This window comes from Haemaphysalis longicornis, unplaced genomic scaffold (genome assembly GCF_048455015.1).
Source record: "Haemaphysalis longicornis isolate Haplotype H1 unplaced genomic scaffold, Haemaphysalis longicornis Haplotype H1 scaffold_10, whole genome shotgun sequence".
NCBI classification, from domain to species: Eukaryota; Metazoa; Arthropoda; class Arachnida; order Ixodida; family Ixodidae; genus Haemaphysalis; species Haemaphysalis longicornis.
The window spans coordinates 150,492,593-150,514,040 of record NW_027526204.1 but is presented as its reverse complement, the minus strand read 5'-3'; the positions used below and the strand labels follow the sequence as shown (position 1 = coordinate 150,514,040).

Genomic DNA, 21,448 nt, shown 5'->3' with positions numbered 1-21,448 from the left:
GTGAATATGACGTGTTTAGCTCGGCTAAGCATGGTGATTGGCGACACCCTCTGCCAAAACAAAACCTAAAGTTGGTCAGCTACGCAGTCATCCAACAATGACGCGCTAAATAAATGTGCGACAAAAAACATTGTCGAAGTTGTGGGCTGAAGAAAATACTAAAATTTAAACCTGGGTTAAGAAGTGTGACACCTTACTTGTTCCGCAGCAGGGAGAGGATCAGAAAAATGTACAAATATGTATGCCACTAGATGGCACAGCATTAGTTGCTCTGTGCCTTTTACAAAACAAAAACGCGTGTGTTTGTGTGTTTCTTCCTGCCTGAAAGTATTTATAGTTCCACTGGTAGTTAAGAAGCTTGAAATGACGCTTGCTTGAAGAAGCTTGAACTGCTTTCGTACTGGTGCAGGAGAAGTTAAATTGGGGCTTTTCCAGGGCACTATTTCCACAGTTGTGGCATGCACCTCATCGCTATTGTCTTGATCAGTTTTTGAACAGAACCCACTGTTTTGCAAGATGCAATAGTTTTGCATATTTGTGCATTTTACGTTAACCTAGCCATTTATCTTGGGCTTTACTCGCTACATATAGCAAGCACTGTGAGGGCTTGAGTTATTGGGGAAAAAAAATTAGAAAAAAAAAACAAAACATGACAGGATACTAATGACTAACAGTTAGTTGGCTGTCTCAGAAGTGCAATCAAAGCCCTGTTAACGTCAATTCGCGCAGTTGTCTTTTTTGGCCAAATGCAGCTACATATCATTCTGGAGGATGGTTATAACTCGAATAACTTTGGGCTGGTTTTGACAGCTTGCACGGTATCGTACTATTTCTGTCGTTAGTGAGGTTGGGTTCTTCCACAAGTGTTTGATGCAAAATCAAAGCATACAGGTAAACGGAGTGGTGTTGAGGCACTTATCAAAAACATGATTGCTTAGCTCCAAGGCATAGTTTAGTAATAGTGAGCAGTGGTTGGTTGCACCTCTACTTTGTTTCGTACGTTATAGAGATATTTCTGGTCTTCATGACGGCTCACTATGTATCACTCCTCAAGACTGAATGTGGCCCAACTTTAGTGAGCCACATACTTGGCCTGAGCCTTCCTGCTGTCCGCTGCCAACGAAACTTTTCCCTCTCTGCTCTTGAGGAATTAACGTACCAACACGGGCTACGAAAATACTAGCTTTGCGACGCAGTTGCAAGGTCTTGTAGTTGCCCTGTAGACTCGTACAAATCCTGCAGGGTTGCTGCCATACGCTTCTCCTCTGCTACGGCTAGGCTGTTAGTTCTGTTCCCCCCCTCGACACTGGTGAAAAGCAAAGCTCCATGTGATCAACAATGGGTGCAGGTTAGAACCTTAGGTGGTGTTTGCAGTAATCCAGAGCATGTAACTACTATGGGTTTCGTATCTTAGGTGTTGCAAGGCCTAAATTGGAATCTTCTAGCTGCCTTTTTTTTTGTTGTTATTGTTGAAGCTCAGGTGCAGACTAATATAGGTCAAAAATAGCTACGAGACAGCTTTCTAGGTTTTTGGGTCTTAAAACCGTCGCCAAGTAGGTCTTGCTGTCTTCGTTGCAATGGCATTGCCGTGGAGATGAGGGTGTGGTGTGGGCTCTGTGTCAACCATGAGAGTCCCGTATGCTTTAGTGTACAAGACATCTGAAGCTCGGTTTTGAGCAGCAAACTTATCGTTTGCGGAGAAAGGCATCGACACACACACCGTGTAAACAGAAACATCTTTACTTTATTTACAATCATTTCCATCACATTCCCAGCAGACGTGTGCCGTTAGAACTGCATAACGGTAGGCACAATGAGCACTGAGTGGCGAGACCTGCCTGCGACTGCCCCCAGAGGTTGGGTGTTCGAACTCTTTGGTCATTTGCGGAAGCGCAGGCTCGTCTCGTCAATCAATGCCGTAAAAAGCTTTCTGGACACAACTTTCTCTTTATTCCGTCAACTTCGCGCGCACCATGCGTGCCGGGCTCGACAGCCTTTCTCGCACAAAAAGAAAAGGGAAATGCAACATGAAGTTAACAGCAATAAAAGAGCGGCGCTCTCTCTCTGTCGTCTCGCGGTTTTTGCAAACCCTTAAATAAAAACTTAACAGTCTCGTCAGTGGTACAAAACAAGAAACGCGAAAACTGGAACACAAAAAAAAAGTAGAAACACGGAGGGAGCTGCAAGCCGGACTCTTCACACGCACTCTTATCACAACGCCGGCCATTGTTCACTCTTGCGCCATAAGTTAGGAGAATCGTCAGAAGCGAGCGTAACTGAAAGGACGGGGTTCGAAAGAAGCAAACGTAGCTGGAGGAGGGGATCACAGATTCGTTGCTCGGTAATCTCTACTTCACTCTGTCCATCAGTCTGCCGCAAGAAGTACACAATGTCGCCGCCCTGGTCTGCCTCCTAACAGCTCTGTTGAAGTCGCTCGGTGCGAAACAAAGTGGGCGTTGTAGCAGACGAAGCCGCCCCCTGTCCTGCCATGCGTTCCTTTAAATGAGGTTGGGACGACACCTGCTACGTAGGGGCGGGGAAATCCTGTCCTGCTTCAGCTGGGAAATAAATTAAATAAATAAAAAGCGGGAGAGAAAAAAAAGGGGGAAAGGGGGACGACGTGGCTCGATTGGGCGCGCTACTCTATGTTCCTACTTTGAAAAATATATTACATCTTGCATGGTGGCACAGCCTGGAACGTTGGCGTACGCATTCCTCGCATCATCAGCGTATGGCTTACACGACGGGCAGGAAGGAAAATCGCGCCAGGCGTATTGCCACCCGGTCTTTTCGAGAAAGGCGTCGTGCGGCGTGACAATTGCCATTTACTATTGGAAGTCGAGATCAAATGCCCATAACGTGGCCCACTCAACGAGACCCCTGAACGAGATAAACAAAAGGACGCTGTAGTCGGGCAGGCCCGAGGAATAAACTTTGGCCCTCTCTCTGGTGGCAGCAGACGGACGACGATTATGAATGGTTGAGAAACAAAGAAACCAACACAAAAGGAGAAATGTGGATGAACTGGGCCAGTAATCAGCGCTAAAGCCCTCTCACGGCTCCCTCTTTACGAAGACCACGCCCCGTTCAGCTCTTGCCCACTGTCCACTCGTGAGTCCGGTCCGGAAGAGGGCAGTGTCGTGCAGTCGTGGCTGCTGACTGGTGACACGGCACACAACAACAAAGGAGGAGGAGGAGCCCTCTCCCGCCGCTCATCGACTAGGTTCAGGGTGGTGGGTGTAGCGAGGAGGTGGTGGCAAGAACACATCCCTCCCCCTCGGCTGCCAGAGATCAGTCTCAGCGTGTCCGCCAGACGGGTCAGCTGGGGTGCTTTCCGACAAAGAGGAGCTGTCGGAGCTTGTCCACCTCAGTGCGCAGCATGGTGAGCTCGGTGCGCAGCTGGAGGTTCTCCTGCTCGAGGTAGAGCACGCGCAGCGCCGTCTGCTGCTCCTTGATGCGGCGCAGCTCGCGTGAGCGCTTGGCTGACTCGTTGTTGCGCTTGCGGCGCTCCCAGTATGCCTCGTCCTTGCACTCGGCCGGGATGGGCTGCGGCGACTTTTTGGGGTGGGCGCCCAGCCCGGAGAAGGCGCCCGACGCCAGCAGAAGAGACGACGACGGCGTCGGGCTCTGGGACAGCGGGGGAGACGGCGAGGGCCGGGAGGCTGCCAGAGACATGTCCAGGGCTGCCACGGGACTGTCGTCTGACACGTCCGAGGACTCTGTAGAAGTGGAAGAAGAAAGAGGGAACAGGAGGTTATGGACAACGTCGTAACACCACATTCAAGCACTTGCTATTTGCTGCCAAATCTAAGAATTGATCCAAGGATTCATGCAAGAATACACTCAACGCCACATCTTTAGGGTTAATGCTAATGCAATTAACAAGATGGCGGTGGCGACGGCATTGCGAGGGCAGCAGTCCAAACAATGAAGTTTAGCTACACTGTTCGCGAGTGGGAGAGTACGTTGTCGGCTTCGATCGCTGCACGCGGAAGGCAAAGAAAAAAAAAAGCACTTGTGTTCTGAGAGCGCGTGCGGGTCAACGTGGCATCACGCGATAAGACGAAGAAGGAAACAAACGACGAGCCTCGAGCTGTCGGGACTACTCGCACGGGCGCGCGGTAATTCCCCTACCTCTTCAGGCAAGCGCTGCCATTACGCGGTTGTGGCGCAACGTCCGCGCAGCAAGCTCGGTGGATGACGGCATTATCAGCGCCTGTACGGGGAAGTGCACGGGCGTTACTTATCCCCTGCCGTCACTTCGTGCAATATCGCCGAGTCCGGAAAGTACCACTGCTGCGGCGCGCTGTATTTTTCTCCCATTCTTCCCCCTGTTTTCGTCTCCGTTTTTAATACTCTGTCTGGCGCCTTTTCTGTTTTTTATCGTCTGCAACGTCGCAGCTAATAAAAAAAAAACAATCTTAGTGCTCAAACTTTACCCTCGCGCAACCTTGCCACGACTAAATCTCAAAACTTCCCGGCCAGCTCGACGTCGAAAAGATGAAAATTTATTTCGACCCTTTTTTTAATATATCTATAAAACTGGTGCGCCGCTGGGATAGTGACTTGCACGAAGCGCGAGATTTCAATTTGTAGCTGGCGGTCAAAGACCCCGCGCAGCCAGAACTATACGGCTCCTTACCTCTGCGAAGCAGATGTCTAAAGGTGCGATATCGCATACAAATTCCGTCTTGCCGCCTGTCAAGCGTTAACCTCCGGTGCCGCGTCGCACGTATGCGCATGAAAGATGTTAGCTCTCAAGTCTAATCGTGCCATTTGCGACGCCTTTGCACGCGATGCTCCGCCCCTATCTCCTTCCTCCCCGAACGGAGGCGCAGACCTCGCCCTCGCATCCTTCATTTTGTCGTGACGTCACCAGTTCGTGTCCCCTCCGCTATTTGACAACCATAGAGTTTCATACAAATAACTAGAGGGGAAACTGGCGCTAGTGTCAACGCGAACATGGCAGCGGCGCTTACGCTTCACTGGGAATGATGGGTAGTTTTGGAACCGGATTGCGTAGGATCAAAACGGGCTTATGGCTGCGCAAATTGTGTTTTCTGACAAAAAAGCTCTTATTGTCCGGTTCTCCGTTTACAAATTACACGGCGAACAAAAAAGTTAGGGACGAAAAACCGGTTTTGTACGAAATAAAACGGTGCGTTTAAATAAAATCAGACGCGGAGTCGAGAAGGTTTGTGGAGCAGGTTTGCCATTTTCCGCCAACTACAGCAGGACGCGGACTTCTTTAAAAACTACTTGTAAAAGTTTCGGCGCTGGTGGTTTGTAATAGTAAGAGAAGTTTTGTGCTCATAAGAAAAAAGAAACCGATTACCTTTGGAGAAGTTATTCTTGCGTGAATTAGTGACATCCATCAAGCTGCGTTCCTATCAGCCGCCGGTGCTGCTGGTCTACGCCGTAGGAGCCGGCGTTCGCACGAAAGGTGTGGCTGTTCCAAGCGATTCACAACCGTCGTCAGCTTTGACAATACATTGCTCTGCCGAATGGGCAGCGCCGCAACTCCTAATTAGCAGACAACTTCGCCGCACAGAGCGTCGTCATTTGTATTTTCATGCTCGCTGTGCGGCAATGCATTGATAACCCACCCAATTCGCAACTCCGGTTGTAAAACATTCCACTCAGGGCGGCGTCAGTGCACGCGAGGCATGCAGTTCAAGGAGAAACGTATTTCTGATCACTCCTCCCAACACCCGCCTAAGCAAATGCGTTCATGCAAATCCAAAACGAAAACGAAACTGCCTGCAATCCATAGTAAGTTCCACGAGCCATCAAGCGCCAATCCGAATCCACAATTACCCATCACGCCCATCGAGGCGTACGATCGCAGCGCCAGTTTCCCCTCTAGTTATATTGTAAGAAACTCTATGTTGACAACTTCCCTCAAGATAGCGATAGCATAAGAAAAAATAAGAATGTACAACGCGGGGTGCGCCGATAGTTCGGCGGTTCGCATTACGCCATTTCTCGTGATGCTTACAATCAGCTTCCCGTTCAAAGAAGGGTAGCCGTAGAACAGCGTACAACACCCGTCGTACTGTTGCGCGTCGGACGCGAAATCGTCGCTCCGCCTCGGGATTTCCGCACGCTCGAGAGATTGAGTCACTCGGCGCGCCTTTCCCCTCGCGGCCGGCGCCGCCGGAGAGAATTCTCGGAAGTTCCGGCGAAAATACGTCCGGCCGTACCGCGCCACCGCCAGCTTAGGCAAGAAGACGCAACGCACGAACTTCTTTTTCCCTCCCCGCCACCTCGCTCGGCTGCCGTCGCGTCAACGCCCACCCTCCTCCTTTTCGCGTGCATGCGACCTTCGTCACTTTCGCCGGTCATCGCTTTCGCCTTGCCTCAACCCCCACCCTCCACCACCACCGCTGTGAATAACCGGCGCCTCCGAGACGCATAGTAGAGAAAGGCCCGGGGATGAGTTGTTCAAGCTAGCGCGAAAAAGCGATCGCGTAACTTGGCGGCGACGCGTTGCCTATCGCGTGACGTGTCTTGGGGAGCGATGGGTGACTAATTATTATTCCCGTGACGCCGGTTTACGCAACGCTCAGCTCAAAGCAAAGAGAAAACGACAGCCGTTGCGTCGCGGCTGTGTTCTCCGTCGTAAACAAGAGCGGCTTAGCGCACCTAGATTGTTTGGGGGGGTCGAGAGTGGCGTCATTAAAATTGCGCCGAAAAACAGCCGCCTCGGCCGCGGGGGACCTTTCAAAAACGCGAGCGCTTGCCAAGAAGCTGTCATTACGCAGTAAGCCTTCTCCAACTTAAGTCGTAGTAATAGTAAACAAACACCGCGCTTCCGTTTCCGCCTGCTGCTTGAACGGAAGTGAAAACAGCAACAACAAAGAAAAAAACAGGGCAAGAAATGCTACGCTGGGCATGCAATGTGAACAGTTTTGCGAGGTTTTGTTGAGCAGACGTTAACTTAACGGCCGTAAACCGTAAAAACGCCGTTGCGGAAAGAATGAGAGAAAATATGTGAAACGTCTTTTCGGATTCCTCGCTGGGAACGATTTGTGGTCCAGTTGAGAACCCGAATCGATTCGCGCCCAGGCCGTCAGTGATGGCGTCGGAAGTGATTCATCGACAAATGCACGGACCCCAATCGTCTCGCGGCCAGTAACGGTTTACGGATAAGCATCTGACCTCCGCCCGGTCAGTCGGAAATCGATTAAAATAAAGCAAGAGAAGCAAAAAAAAAAATAGCTGGGTGGGGGAAGGGGGGGGGGGGGGGGTGGCGAAGCTGGCAAAGATATTGACCGCCACAAATGCGTACCCAGAGTAGTGTCGCAATATTTTCGCAATCCTTCGGCTGAGGTCAATCTGGGAGTAAATATCGCGCGCGACCAAAGTTGCACGTCGCTGACACACTGACGATTGTTCGCTGCGTTCTGCGAAGCGCGGATCGAGGCAGTAATTTTTTTTGTGTGTGCATTTTCGCTAATTCCAGGAACATTAGCCCGTCACAGTTGTTCGTGTAGTAGAAATTCAACAACAAAAAAGGGTCACCGCAGACTTATCGCGGGGCCTTTCTTTTTGCTTATTGCTGCCGCTGTCAGGGTAATGGGCCTGTGCCGGATGATAAAATCCTGCCGTCAAGCGTCTGAACCCGGACCCCTCGGGCGGGCGCAATCACACGTGTCGTAGGCGGAGCCGACGCTTGCTGTCAACAGCCGTCAGTGCAGTGCGCTGTTGCACGCGCCACTAGAATTGACCTGCCCCGGGTCATCTGTGTATCCGGCACCGCTGTGTAACGACTATACATCATCGTCGGCACTCTGAACCCGCCACCCGCATTTCTGTTTCGTTTGCTCTTGCATTTCAAAGGGAGCGATCGAAGCAGGAGAGATTTGGTCAACACATTGCGACACTGAAGCAGGAATCGGATAAACAACAAAGGGATCGACGGCGGCGAAGAAAATCGTTACTCCCGCGAGATGTGGGGGAGCAGGGTTCGTGTAGTCCAAATCCGCGAGTTCGAGAATCGTTTTGGGCACGAAAGCGCTTATAGTATTTGCGCGAATCGTAACGTAAGTAAACACGGAGAAATTAAGAAGAAAAAAATATGGAGGTTGCGTGGGATTGTAAAAGAAAAACAAGGAAGGTTGCAAGGTGGCTCCACAGAAGTAGCGTACATCTCAGTATCCGGAGAGACCGAAAAAAAGGAGAGAAAAAATTAATATGTGGAGAGAGACCGTAAGAGCATCCACACGAACCTTGGCAGAGCGGCGTCCGTCCCAGCGGCATCTCGCGTCCCCACATCAGGTGCGGCTGTTCGAGAATGTGAACGGGACCCATGACTTCAAGCCCGGGTCGGGATTGGATCGAGAAGTGCCGATCGGTAGCCAGTAGAAGCGGCGTGGTGAAGTCCTCGCTCAAGAGAGCTGCGCGAGTCGGCGACGATCATCCACCGAAGGCGGCGAGCCGCGGAATAAACACAAGCGCGAGAGCGGCGTCCGTTTGCTTTCCGCGAGGTGGCAAGGGCACCGACTGCCGTGCGCCTACGGAGCGCCGATCGTTTCAACGATGCGCAATCGCTGACTGATTCGTCCACGCATGAGGCCCTCCTCCTCCTTTTTCCCCGCCCCCTCTCGCGCCGCCGTGTTGTGTGTGTGTGTGTGTGTGTGTGTATACTGTTCGTCTGCGCGCGACCTTCTGGGGAGCGCCACCGTTCCCTAGGCGCCGTCGTTTTTCCCTATGTCGTCTGCTCGCGCGGCGTTTCGGTTGCGCGTGCGATATGCCGCAACCGGGCGGGGTTTGGTTTTGCAGCAGCCGCAGCTGTTCCGAGTGTGTAACTGTCGGTTAAGCCTGACGCCTGGCTTGTTGTTCTGGGCGAGTGGAAAATTTTTTACGAGGTTCTGGGCGCGACATTCTTTGGCGCCAAGCGGTTGACGTGTTATGGAACGTTCCACGCCTGCCGGTAGTTAGGTGTGCTAAGCGGGGTAACACGCGTGGATTGTCACGGAGAACGCGGGTAACTGTATTTACACCAGTCGAAAACACACTTCCGGTGCCGCTAGTGCTTTCTTGAAAACGACCAACTCGTGTAAATGGAGCTGACGTGCTCGTGCGCTGAAATAGTTGTTGAAATAGTTGTGGCTTAAGTTCAAAAGAGCACGTAGATGTAAAAAACAATGTACAAGATAGCACACTGTCAAAGCTTAGTGGGGCCTTCAGTGGTGTGGGGGACGATACTCCGTAGTGTAGACAAACCAAATACCACAAGCTCGACACACTGAGCCAGTTCTAGTTTTGCGATCGTGTGTTTTAAAAGAGTTAAATTTGTGGTTTTACTTTGTTGTGGATCTGTTTTTTTTTTTAATGTTGTGTGTATTCGCGGAAGCGTCGACCATGCAAGTGTTCTTGAATGAACGTTGGGAAATTCTATCGGTTGGTCGCCCTAACGTTAACCTTGCAGGAGTTCCGAGAACGCCGGGAGGGGTGAGAGAAATTATTGGAGGGGAGGGGGACGTCCTAGGGAGATTTCGTCTCCTCCGACCTGGGGAAACGGTTCTCCGGTCGTGGAAGCTGGGGACCTTTTGCGCAATGTCGTCGGGCCGTGGCCGAGCCCCGGTGGTGGTAAACAGTTCGATTTGCGTCATCCCGTGCGTGTGCGCGCGCCCTTTCCCTCCTCCTCCGTCGCTGCGCCCCGCTGGTCCGGCCGCTGTAGTACGTATTTGTGTGTCTGGTTGTCAGGGAAGCCGACGCGAAGAAATAGCCAAGGATTGTGTCCCAAAAAAGAAGGAAAAGCCCCGCGCAGCGTTGCGAAAGGGTGCGCGCTCGCTTGGTTCTCCTTGCGCGAGGTCCTTTCTGAACTGCAGTGTTTTTGAGCCGGCCAAGGAGTGAGGGCGTGAGCACTGGAACGGGTGCGGAAAGGGTTGGGGCGGAGGGAGGGGGAGGTTCGGTAGCTCTTTTCTGGCGAATTCGCTGGTCGAAAAGGAGGAGAGTTTGAGGAGGAGGAGTTGTCAGTACCTAGAAGAGAAGCGCGGCGGTGGCGGCGCGGCAATGATACTGCCAGAGAGGAAAGAAATAAAAGGGCCGATAAAATGTCAGCGACGTTCGCTCGCGCCCTCGGCGGGGAGTGTATTGCCCCAAGATTGTTGACCGCCCAGGCGCGCTGTGCTTGGACGGCGACGATCGCGGTCGTTCGATAGCGCCTTTTTTTTGCGTGCTGCTGTTTCGTTTCGAACGAAGCCTCCGCCCCGCCCTCGGAATAAAGACGTTTTGGTTTCTCGACGCAACGGTACTAGACATTCGGCCGTAGTCTCACGCGGTATCGTTCGTGCGATTCTTCGAAGCAGTCACGTCACCGTTCTGTACAGTACGCGTGATTTGGGTTGTAAAAGGCCCCGATCTGATATGTGTCCGGCATGTTGTTACCGCGATATTTGCGGCGTTCCGCAAGTTGCGGTTTCTCCCCTATTTTCGGCGCAATGGCGGAAGTTTAGCGGGGGGTTTGTCCGGCCGGCTTGTGTTTTTTTTTTTTTTTTTGCACGCAACCTGCGGACCGTCGCTAATGGTCTTTCGCCGTCGCATGACACCTTGTGTCCGTCAAATGACGCGTCGGGCAGAGCGCCAAGAACGAAATTCGGCCGCTTTGAGCGCTCGCTGCGTGCGCTCTCAAATGACGTCATGAATGCTCCGGCATCCGCGTCCACTGGCACGTTTCGCGATTAAGCCGGGCGATTTGCAGTCCGGCCAGCGGCAGGCTGCAATCGGCGATTGCGCATTAACAGATGCTGGAAGCGGCGTTACGTTCCTTAACAAAGCGGTTAGTGTTGAGAAAAGGGCGAATAGATTGCAGAACGAGATCTGAAAGACATCCTTGTTGAAACTTAGCGACAAAAGTGAAGTTTGGCTTCCTCGGAGGGCTACGGAAAGAAGAGGGATAGGAGTTACGCTAAGGGAGAGGAAACGACGAGCTTCCTGGATCAGAGAACAAACGCGAGGTGAGGATATCGTAGTTCAAATGAAGAAATGGACTTGGACTGGCCACGTAGTTAGACGAAATGACAACCGGGGCACCGCCATGGTAACTCAGTGGACACCGAAAGTCGGGTCTGGAAGAAGGGGAAGGCCAATAACACGAGGGACGAAATAAGGAAATTCGCAGGCAACGAATGGACGCGAATAGCGCAGCACAGGAGCGGTTCGATGGGAGAGGCCATTTGTCCTGCAGTGGATTCAAATAGGCTGTTGATGATGGTGGGTTGCTTAGGGCTGACAACGGGTGCACCACCAGGGGAATGGAGCGGCTACAGAAGGAAGGGTGAGGAGGAGGGGAAGGCAGAACTTGGTGTAGGGATGAAAGTAGAGGTTAGGGGGGGGTTCAAAAAAATGGATTTGAGTGACACCAGCTTGAAGCGGTTGGGATGTGCTTTCTGTGGGGTGTGCTTTCGTCCTGAAGTGGACCTGAAAAGGTTGATGGTGACGATGAGAGCGATGATGAAGCGCTCCAAGCGATGCGGCAGCGAGGTATACGTGAAGCGGTTCTTTCAGCGGTCCATTGGAAGTGTAGCACAACACGAGTCGCATAAACGTCATCGTGCACCCCGTTCGGAAACGCATGAGTATCGTTTTCTCTCAAATCCATTTTTTTGAACCCCCCCATAACCTCTACTAACGAATCACAAGCGCTCTCAGGCGGTGTATACGAATCTTAGAAATAGAGAGTTTTCATAGAGAGTTAGAGAGAAATAGAGAGTTTTCACGAGCGACAAATGCGCGAAAGCGCTTCCGAATAGGCGATGGTGCCACACACCTCAAAGATCTTCAGAACGGAAGCGAAAAACGTCGACCGAAGCGCGGGGCTGCTTCTATGCAGCGCCGAGAAAGGCAGCCTTGGCTTGGCTATTCCAAGGTTTATCGGCTTCTTTATTGTTATTTCGAAAAATCATACTATGTCAGCGACTACATTATAAAAAAAAAAGGTTAAATGAGGGCAAGAAACATGGTATTTTGCTTTGTTTGGGTGATTAAATACAAATTCTTATGTTTCCTTTAGGATGAAGTTTTGGTTTACAAGCGCACGCGAAACGACCAGTCACGCGAATCATTCCCTGTCGAGGGAGATACGGTTATCGCTTACCTAAAAGCCTTTCGGCTGCTGACGCTCCGGTTGTGCGGAGCGGAGCGTCAAAAACGGTCAGCTAAAACTGTCTAATATTTGTATGTGGTAGTGGTTCGCCAACAAGAAAAAAACTGCTCATTACGTTCCTTGCACTTTTGTTGATTCTTTTAGTGAGAGTTTTAGCCTAGCGGCTAGTGTGCGCCTCGCTAAGGCCGGCGGGTACCGAGACCCGACTAGACATGTGCGAATTTGTTCCGCGGGGATGAGTGGCCCAGAGAGAGAGAGAGAGAGAGAATCAACTTTTATTGAACCCATTAAAATGGTTAGTGCACGCAGGCACCGGACGGGGTCGACCGTCCCATATGCGTGATCTGGGCGCGAGCTGGGCCGTCAGGTCGGGGCCGGACAACGTCTCCCACCTCTCTCGGGGATTGGGGAAGTTGGAGGGGAGTGGGTGGGGGGGTTCTTGAGGTGAGTGCACTCACTGGTACGTTGGATGTAGTTGCTCACCCTTCTGAAGAGGAAAGGTGTAATGATGGCAGCGTCGATTGACCCTGTCGGGACGATGACCCCCTTCCCTTCTCGTGACTTTGTTGTGTCCCCCTCCGTCGGCGGGAGAGAGGTGTGGCCTCTGCCGACGCCAGCGAGTCGCAACCCTTTTTAAGGGCCTAGCCGGCGGCTTTTTACACGGCGTTGGGGAAGGCTGTCCTGTCCTCCTCCTGACCTTCGGGAAAGGACACGGGGGGGAGCGGGGGGCAAAACCTTAATTGGTACGTGCGCTGCGGTGGGGGATGCTTCTTCGCTTACGACCGCTCGCGCATCCTTCAACGAGTTCGTTCGGAGCTGGGACCAAAACCGGTCGCATCAAGACTTGCTGCCGTGGAGGTTTCTGGGTGCCTGAGGAGTTCCGAGGATTTTTTTAGCCACACCCTCACGTTTCCCATCCCGTTGTCGCCCACGTGATCTCGTTCGCTTCCGCGCGTTCTGCGGGAAAAAAAAGTTCCTTGGCACCCAGAGTGGGCTGCCTTGGCTAGCCGAAGCTGCAGCGCGTAATTAGCGACACGAAGGGCAGCGGTGGCCCAATCCAAGGGCGAGAGTTTTAGGCGAGCCCCCGCGCAAGCAGGCGGCATGCACGCTGGTTCCCCACTTCCCGCGTGTCGAGACGAATTCGGGGAAGACGGGTAGCTGACCCCACGGCGAACGTCCATCGGGATTCCGCCCGCAGCCCCTTCGGTCCAAAAGGAGCTTTCGGTGCATGAACATATAATTTTTTTGTTTTGTTTTTATTTTGATTTGTTTTCGGACAGGATCTCCAGCGTCTATTTTTCTTTAGAGACGGCATCTGTGCTCTTATTGGGATTATTTAACACCTACTTATGAATCCTCATACTTTTCAAGCGATTTCACCTATAAATATTTGTTGAGGGTAGTTCCTCGATCCCCTCTCATTTGCTTGCGTTTTCGTAAATGTTATTTGAATTGATTATCCAATTACCTAAAGACATTTTCTTAAATATTTTTCTGAGTAGCGAAGTTCTTTTTCACAAAAGTACCGAATCTGAGCTTCAGAGATACCAATTAGCCGCGATCCGACGTCGCTCATGTTCGGGGACGCTGCTTTGACGTGCATGCTTGCCGCGGAAAATATTTCTTGCGCATTAAAGGGGCACTGACACAAAAATTTTGCATCTTGTTTTTTTTTGTTGCGATAAGTAGCTAGTGACCTACTTATAACGTGTAGAAACCTCATTTGCTTCAGCGTGCGACGGTTGTTTAATTAGAGGCATTTTCAATGCGGCCAGTCGCAGTTTCGGTTTCAGCGAGTGCCGCGAAACGATGGATTTTGTGTGAACAAAGCTGACCACGTGACCGTCGGAGGGATATCACAGTTACAGAGCAGAGCCGCCGTAGCACTGTCGAATCCGCATCGACGGCAGTTTCTGCGAATGCCCCCCCCCCCGTACTGATCTCGTGAGGCGCCTAATTAAAAAGCGACCGTGGATGTGACGCAGGCGCTGCGAGTGCAAATGCTACCGCGGCTAAAGAACGACGCGCGCCGCTCGAGACGGTGGGTGGCAAGACGCGCGCTGGGAGCAGCCGGCCGGTCTGCCTACAGGTCCGCCTACAGATGTGTTCGGCTTAGCACTGCGGCGGATATTCGAGTGCCGCTCTCGTAAGCGGTGCAGATGACAATTTTTAATGCAACCCGCCATGGCATCATTAACTCCTTTCTCATGTAAGCCACCATGGTCGGGACTTGGGGACAATTTCGTGCAGCGGTAACAAGCTATCACTCGAGCTACCTGCGCCGGCGTGGGCCACTTCGCGGCCGTGGCCGCCGCCTGCACAGCGACCGTGCGGCTTGCTCAGTGGGCTTTTCGTGCCTCCGGCGCGTTTCCGCATCCAATGGTAATAAACAGTAATAGAAACAGAGTGCCTGGAACCGCTGTAGAACTTTGGTCGCGGCCAGCTGCCCGATGAGCTGACGAAATCACGGCGCCTCCGCCGCCAACGATCGGGTCGTTCGTTCTCGAGAGCAGAAGCTCCGCCCTCCGGCCCTCCGATTGGAGCGGCGAGCCGGCAGTGCGGAAGCGGCAAACACAAACTCGTGACGTGTTTGGATGTTGTTTATTTACACTTGCGCGTGGTCCTCTGCTGGCCGCTCGGTTGCGTTTCGCACACTTCAAAATTGATTTTAAATATGTTCTAGGCTGTATTCACCGCTGATATTTTGCAGATGATTTATATGTATTCCCACCAATCTATCTCCGAAGTTATCTCGCCTTCAAAATTTTGTGTCAGTGCCCCTTTAAGCGTTCTCCCCTGCTGTTAAACAAAGTAAACACCTAACTTATGAGAATGGGACGGTTTAACACGGCAGTTAGGAAAAAAAAAATATCAGTCGGAATAGTAGCATTACAGTGTTACAAAACCCAATGTTTTGTAACTCAATGTAATAAACAAAATTCAATGTTTTGTTTATTACAAAACTTAGCCTTTCAAAAACCCGTCTGCACTAGGGCCTTTGTCTGCACCACCTGCCGTTTTCATGGCAACACTCAAATGAGGACTGATTAACTGTAGTGGGTGCAATTATTCCTCGTACCAAACAACACTTACACCTAGAAGAGAAGGTGTAGCGTTGCGCACTCTGCCCGCTAAGCTAAAGTACTCCATTCATTAGGTTCGTCAGACCAAGTTGAATTAAGCCTAGAAATATAGTTATGTTAGGCAACAGGGCATTACGCGCTGAAAGAAATGAAACGTTGGATGTGGTTGTCCATTGGATGTAGTGGACGAAATTGGATGTAATGACACAACTTTGGACGAAGTTGCTCGATGAATGTAATGACGTTGGATGCAGTGTCCAAAATTGGATATTTCTGCTCGTTGGATGTAATGGCACGATTGATGTGCTGGCACGTTGGATGTAACGGCACGAAATTGGCTGTTTCTGCTCGTTGGACGTGATGGCACGATGGATGTGTTAGCCCCAAGCAGGCTATGACGTGTGCCAGGGTGCCAAGCTTCCTCGCTCTCGCAGAACGGGCACTTGATATCGTGCTCCTCCGGGTACATTCTGTGTAGGAGGACGGGGTGCGCCAGCGACCCCGCCTGTACTCTGCGTACGATCGTCTGTTGGTTCCTGTTAAGTTGCAGGTGAGGTTAGGGGGGGAACCTACACCTGCCAATGACGTCTCTGTAGCTCGTGACTGGGCGCGGTAGTCCCGGCTCGTCCTTGGCCCGGTTGATCAGTTCTCGGGCGCGAGCGGCCCAGCCCTCATCGCCGTGCCCGCGCGTGCATGCGCAGTCGGGTTTATTGCGTAGCGCACCCTAGCTGGTATGCCGGAGCGGCGTGTACCGGTACTGGACTGGGGCGCTTGCGGATTCATTCCGGTAGGGTGGATTAGTTCTGCGCGCCGGTCCACGCCGAGCCCGCGCATTCGCTCCGCTGAGGGTCAACCTCCTCGCACCCCCCGCGCGCGCATGCGCAGTATGGACCCGGTAATTGAACGATGGAATTGAACGATAAACAGACAATTGAACGATGGAACAATCTAGAGCCAGCGCGCCGACGTTTGCCTGCTGAACAGTTTCTGAAAGACTTGCCTGAACATGTTCCATGGTATTATGAATTTTATGTGGTTTTTCATGTGTATATGTATCGTGTAACATTTTTTGCAAGATGTGTACATTTTACACACTATTTATAACTTGTATCTATCGTGTATATGTATTTTATTTACTTATGTAAATAAATAAATAAATAAATAAATAAATAAAACCCCGCTGCCGTAGCGCGAGCCTAGCTGGCCACTATGCTAAAGATCTCTACTCTCTGATGTCACGTACTGGCGGCATCGTTCGGCAGTCCGTCGCAATACGCTTCTAGTCTCCGCTTTCTTCTTGTCTTCTGTTTCTCGTCCATCTATTTAAAGTCTGTATTCCGATTTCCTGGGCAATTTTCGTCTTGCCTGTTTCGTAAGCGTTTTCGTCAGAAGCGTTCGTAGCGAAGTATTAATTGTATTGCTACAATTAAAAGTAGTTAAAAAAAAAACGAAGCTAGATCGAAACTCCCATCTCACGCCTATTCAACCCCAATCGTTTGGAAACGGGAATGGCCGCATGAATGGCGATTCCCGGAATGCCGGCGAACGCAACAGCTGTCATCGTACAATGGTTGAAACGACGCAATTTTCGCCGGAAAACAATTGTTGCGTATTTCACGGATTGCCCTCTGACTTCGCGAACAATGTAAGCGAACAGGTTTCGCGAAATAGTTCAGCAAAGTACATATCGTTTTTAAATTAAATATTCTTTGCCATTTTTTCCCTGCGCAGTTGTGAAAAAAAAAAAATTGAGGCGGAGAAAATTTGCTGAAAGCTCCGCGTGATCATGCGGCGAAACTTTGCACTTTGTCGTTTTGACCGCACAAGAACGCCTAATGTTGGAAATCGCGGTTGTATACGGCGTAGTATCCCCACCGTATGTATATACTCGGTCACAACTTAAGAACGGCAACGGAAGTTGCAGCTGTGCCTCATCACCGCAGCCGGATGTTACTCTGCGCGGCGCAAGTAGTGCGTTACTGGGAATATTTTGAACATGGCACGAGCTGTTTCCGTAATCTTCTGTACTTACTATGCTTATAAATTACTGCAACAACGACAAACAAGCTACGTGAGAAAAGGCAGGCGATATCGCGCGTTCATAGCGTCTACGTTCAAAACGCGCGCGCCCGTTGACATCCGGGTCCGTCGCTTAGGCGGAGCGATACCGTACATGAGCTATTGCCGTTCTTAACTTGTTCCAGAGTATAGTAGTGTGCCTGCCGAATTGACCGCTTTTTATTGTGTTTTCGTCGTTCGAGAGCCGCTTGGAAAGCGTGTGGGCGCGGCAGCTGGTGTTGTGGTTTTTTGGGGGCTTATAACTCGGTCGTCATTTTTGCGCCCATACAGGTATTTCGATCGGTTATACGGTTTTTCATAACCGCCACGACACGGCGGGAAAAATGCTTTCGTAAACATTTTTCGTTTCTAGCACACTCTATGTCGCATACTGTACTATACTCGCGAAATATTCCGCAACATAGCCTTTCAGGGTTAATGCGGTTCTTTGAAAAACCCTTGAGTTTCAAAAGCTCGCTTTCACGGCCATGAAAGTCCTGGAATTTTTACAACCCCCGAAAATTGGTGAATTTTTGGAACTTTCGTTAACATAAAATCAACGCGAGAATGACTGAGTGTGGGCTGCTTTGCTGTTCTTCCTTAGCTAATGAAAGTTTGCATTTCGTATCACATTAAAAATGTTTATCCGTGTAATTCTAGCACACGATTATAAACCGGCGAAGAAGGAAAAGTCGCTAGAGACGTCATTTCAACAAAGGGGACTGATTTGACGACGAGTTCCTTTGTTGAAACGTTGGAACCAGCAACTTCGGCATTTTTTTACTATTTCTCATCATGTCAAGGCTCCATTCTCGCCTCAACATTGGCCTTATTTGGGTTTTTAGTAGACAGTGTTGTTCTCGAAAATCCGCTCGGGCAGTCTTGAAAGTCCTCGAAGAATCTTGGAATTTTTTTCGTAAGGCAGCGTGAACCCTGATTTAATTCGCGAAGTAGTCGTTTACAGTGCAGGTATTTCTGGCTCCAGGGCAACATTTTTTTCTTGCACGTACGTTTGTGACAATATATCTTCATCATAGCATTGACGGGATAATGCTGCCGACGGGTTGTGACTTGTGCGTGAACGTACGCCCGGAGTCTATGACGCATCGTCGTCGCCGTGGTACCTTCTTCCATCTTCCCTTAACTGCTATTTGTCTTCTCTCGGTGCTGCGAAGACGAACCCCAATGGAAGGCGTTCCGAAAAAAAAAAAAAAAGTCGCCCCTAGAGTGAATTGGGCTTTTCTTTTTTTTTTGTCTGGAAAGGCCAAACTCGCTCCATGGGCAACTTTTTGGGCAACTCCGTCCGTTGGAATCCGTATTTGCACCACGAAGGGCGTCGGACGCTAACGGAGGGTGCTCCGTTGTTTTAAAACTGGTCTGGTAATACGGAAGAGGGGCGAGCGGGGTTTTTTTACGAATCCGCTTCCGTTGGAACCCGTTTTTGCACCACGAAGGGCGACGGACGCTAACGGGGGGTGCTCCGTTATTTTAAAATTGGTCTGGCAATACGGTAGAGAGGCGAGAGCGGTGTCTTTTTTACGGAACCGCTCCTGTTGGAATCCGTTTTTTGCACCACGAAGGGCGACGGGCGCTAACGGAGGGTGCCCCGTTGTTTTAAAACTGGTTTGGTTATGTTTGGATCCGTTTTCGCCGCACGAAGAAAGGACAGCAGGATTTAACTTGTGGAGGTAAAAAGCGGAAGAGGTATTAAGTGCTGTACGGACTGACGTACTTCAAATCGTGGGGTCTATAAATGCTACCGCATTTAACAATTGAACTCGCTGTAAATTTACCGAAACGTCTGGCATTAGTGACAGGCCTTTTTTTTATTCGTTTCTTTTGTTTATCGCCTGAGCGCTACAGGCGTGAGTGCGAATCCGACACACAGTCGCCGTAGCCGTGGAGTGTTTTTGCGGTGCGCGCAACGAGGAACGTGCTTCATAATGTCTTACTCAGTGCAGGAAGAGCAGATATCGCATAGATAAGTGTGGCTGGGGCTAGAAAGAAATGTTTCCGCTAAAATGATTGCATTGTTACTTTTTTTTTTTTTTTGCTAAGATGAGCTTGCGTGCCCTTCCTGCGTATCCGACGATAATAGGACCCCCTCCCACACCGTTCGAGAGCCGCGCAAACAACCTCTCAAGAGGGAACGCCGCGCACCTCGCGGATAAAATGGAACGTCGGGCGTTTATTTTGTGTGAACTCCGCGCCGTGCCGCAGCTGCCGCCTCCGAAGCTCTCTCCCCTCGCTGCTGCTGATGCTGCTGCTGCAAGCATTGCTTCGTGCAGCACGAACGTTGCGTGTCTCCGCACTTGTTTGCGTTTTTGATCCCCTTGTTCCCCCTCCCTGCGCCCGCCGTGGCTCGTATCGCGTTATTTTTATTTTCGGCAGCGCGTATGCTTCTGATTGCGCTGGCCTCAGCGTCGCGCGGGGGCCTCTTGTCTGACATTGACACGGTTGCGAGCGAGCGCTCGTGGTGCGAGTCGGCGCGTAATTCCCGACTGCGCGTGTTATCGCTGCAGCCGCGGCACAATAAGTGGGTGTGCGTCCGTAGCAGTGTCTGTTAGCTTCCGCTTCCTGCCGTGTTCGAAGAGCATTTTTAATGCTTTAGCATCCTTGGGCGCTTCTCTCCACAGTTGTTTCTTGGTCTGTTGGTACATGTCCTATCTTTTTGACGCAAAACGTCCTGAAACCTGTTTTTCTTTTCTCTCTGTCGCGAAAGCGGACGCCAACGGATGGCGTTCCGTAAAAAGTCACCTCTCGACGGAATAATCTGTCCTGTCTTCCGTGCAACTTGTTTTTGGGGGTACGGAACCCGGTCCGTTGAGGCAAATGTTTTATGGCAGCACCGGAAAGCGGAACGCTACAGAGGAGATTCCGTAAAAGGCGCCCGTGGGCCGCGGTCGGCCTCTCCTGTGCATAAACCCCGTCTATTAGGCGTCTGTTTTTGCAGCATGAGAATGCGGTTCACAACGGAAGGCGCTCCGTAAAAACTCGCTCGTCGACCGAATTCGGCCTCTCCTTCGTGTAACCGGTTTGTGGAAGTACGGAACCTTGTCCGTTGGGGTCCGTTTTTTGCAGCATGGGAATGCGGGTCACAACGGAAGGCTTTCCGTAAAAAGTCGCTCCCCGACCGAATTCGGTCTCTCTTCTATAAAACGGTTTTGGGGGAGTACGGGGGGAGGAGAAAACAGTCCTTAGGCTACAGTCAATAATTTTGTAGCGGCAGCGGAGGTGGTGAAATCTCGTTCGTTCAAGCCTCCGCCAAAGCACCTTCGTAGAGCTCAGTTCTAACAGTACACACCTGCCCTGGGAGAGAAAAATGAATGGTCCGCCGAGAGCATGCGTGACGTCACACGTCGAATTCGTTACTCTCAATGGCCAGCCAAATATGGGCCACACCGTCACGTCACTGTACCGAAATAGACTCTCATTGTCCCATTGGTCACGGGCTGTGCAATAACGGCTGTGTGGCTGGTGAGTGTTTTGAGCACTTTTTACGACGACGGCGATGATGACATTTATATGACATGGAGGGGGGGGGGGTGGAACTGCTGATGATGAAGTCAGAGCATGATTCGCCAGTTCAATTATGTGGACTGGTGTGGCGCTCTGTAGAAGAAAAAAAAACGCACCCTTTTTTTACTTAATTCCCCTTGTTTTCCCATGTATTCTCGCAAAAAAATTCCTGCGGACACACTGAAGTCTGATTGCGCGCTTTGGAGACGAAAGCCTGGCGATCCCAATGTGAAAGCTGTCGGAAGTGCGGAGCAGTGATTCGCCATAATGGGCTGAAGCGCCGTTATTCGCTCACTGCTACTCCCCAATGCGATTCAAATTTCCCGCCTTCGCGATGCTCGCACGCCCCCTGCCTGAAACCGTGCGAGCGGGAGCTCTGTTCTTTTTCTACTTGCTTTTCCTCCCGCACGTTCCGGCGTTGCACTGCCACTTTTTTTCGCTTGCTATCGTAAAGACCAACCAAACCGTTCCTAACTAAATGAACGCGGGCGCTGCCGGTTAATTACGTATATTTTGCCTCAAATGAACCTACAGTTTTCCTTGCGCTAAACAACGGGGATATGTATGACAAGCGCCTGCTGAGCAGGAGTTTCGAACGCTTATGAGTCATGACTATATAAACCGCTTGGCTTTCTCTCTGCGGGACACCGCTACGACGGTACGCCGTGGGGCTTTA

The 21,448-nt window shown here is 51.0% G+C and overlaps 2 protein-coding genes across 7 annotated transcripts in view; one reads left to right on the top strand and one right to left on the bottom strand.

Annotated features, from left to right (window-relative positions):
* Mon2 (Mon2 homolog, regulator of endosome-to-Golgi trafficking) overlaps nt 1–21,448 on the top strand; it is a 206,971-nt gene that overhangs the window by 61,296 nt on the left and 124,227 nt on the right. The gene's annotated exons all lie outside the window — the stretch shown is intronic.
* Nucleotides 1,725–21,448, bottom strand: part of LOC144159629 (nuclear factor interleukin-3-regulated protein-like) — a 43,631-nt gene continuing 23,907 nt past the window's right edge. The window contains exons 1-2 of one of the 3 annotated variants that reach the window (XM_077691225.1): nt 8,232–8,586; nt 1,725–3,719 (exon numbers count right to left, since the gene is read on the bottom strand). In XM_077691225.1, coding sequence (XP_077547351.1) covers nt 3,319–3,719; nt 8,232–8,313 — 483 coding nt within the window. In that variant the 5' untranslated portion in view covers nt 8,314–8,586 and the 3' untranslated portion in view covers nt 1,725–3,318. Of the gene's footprint in view, nt 3,720–4,642; nt 4,866–8,231; nt 8,587–21,448 lie in introns of those variants that run through there. The other 2 variants (XM_077691224.1, XM_077691223.1) reach the window with 2 other exon arrangements.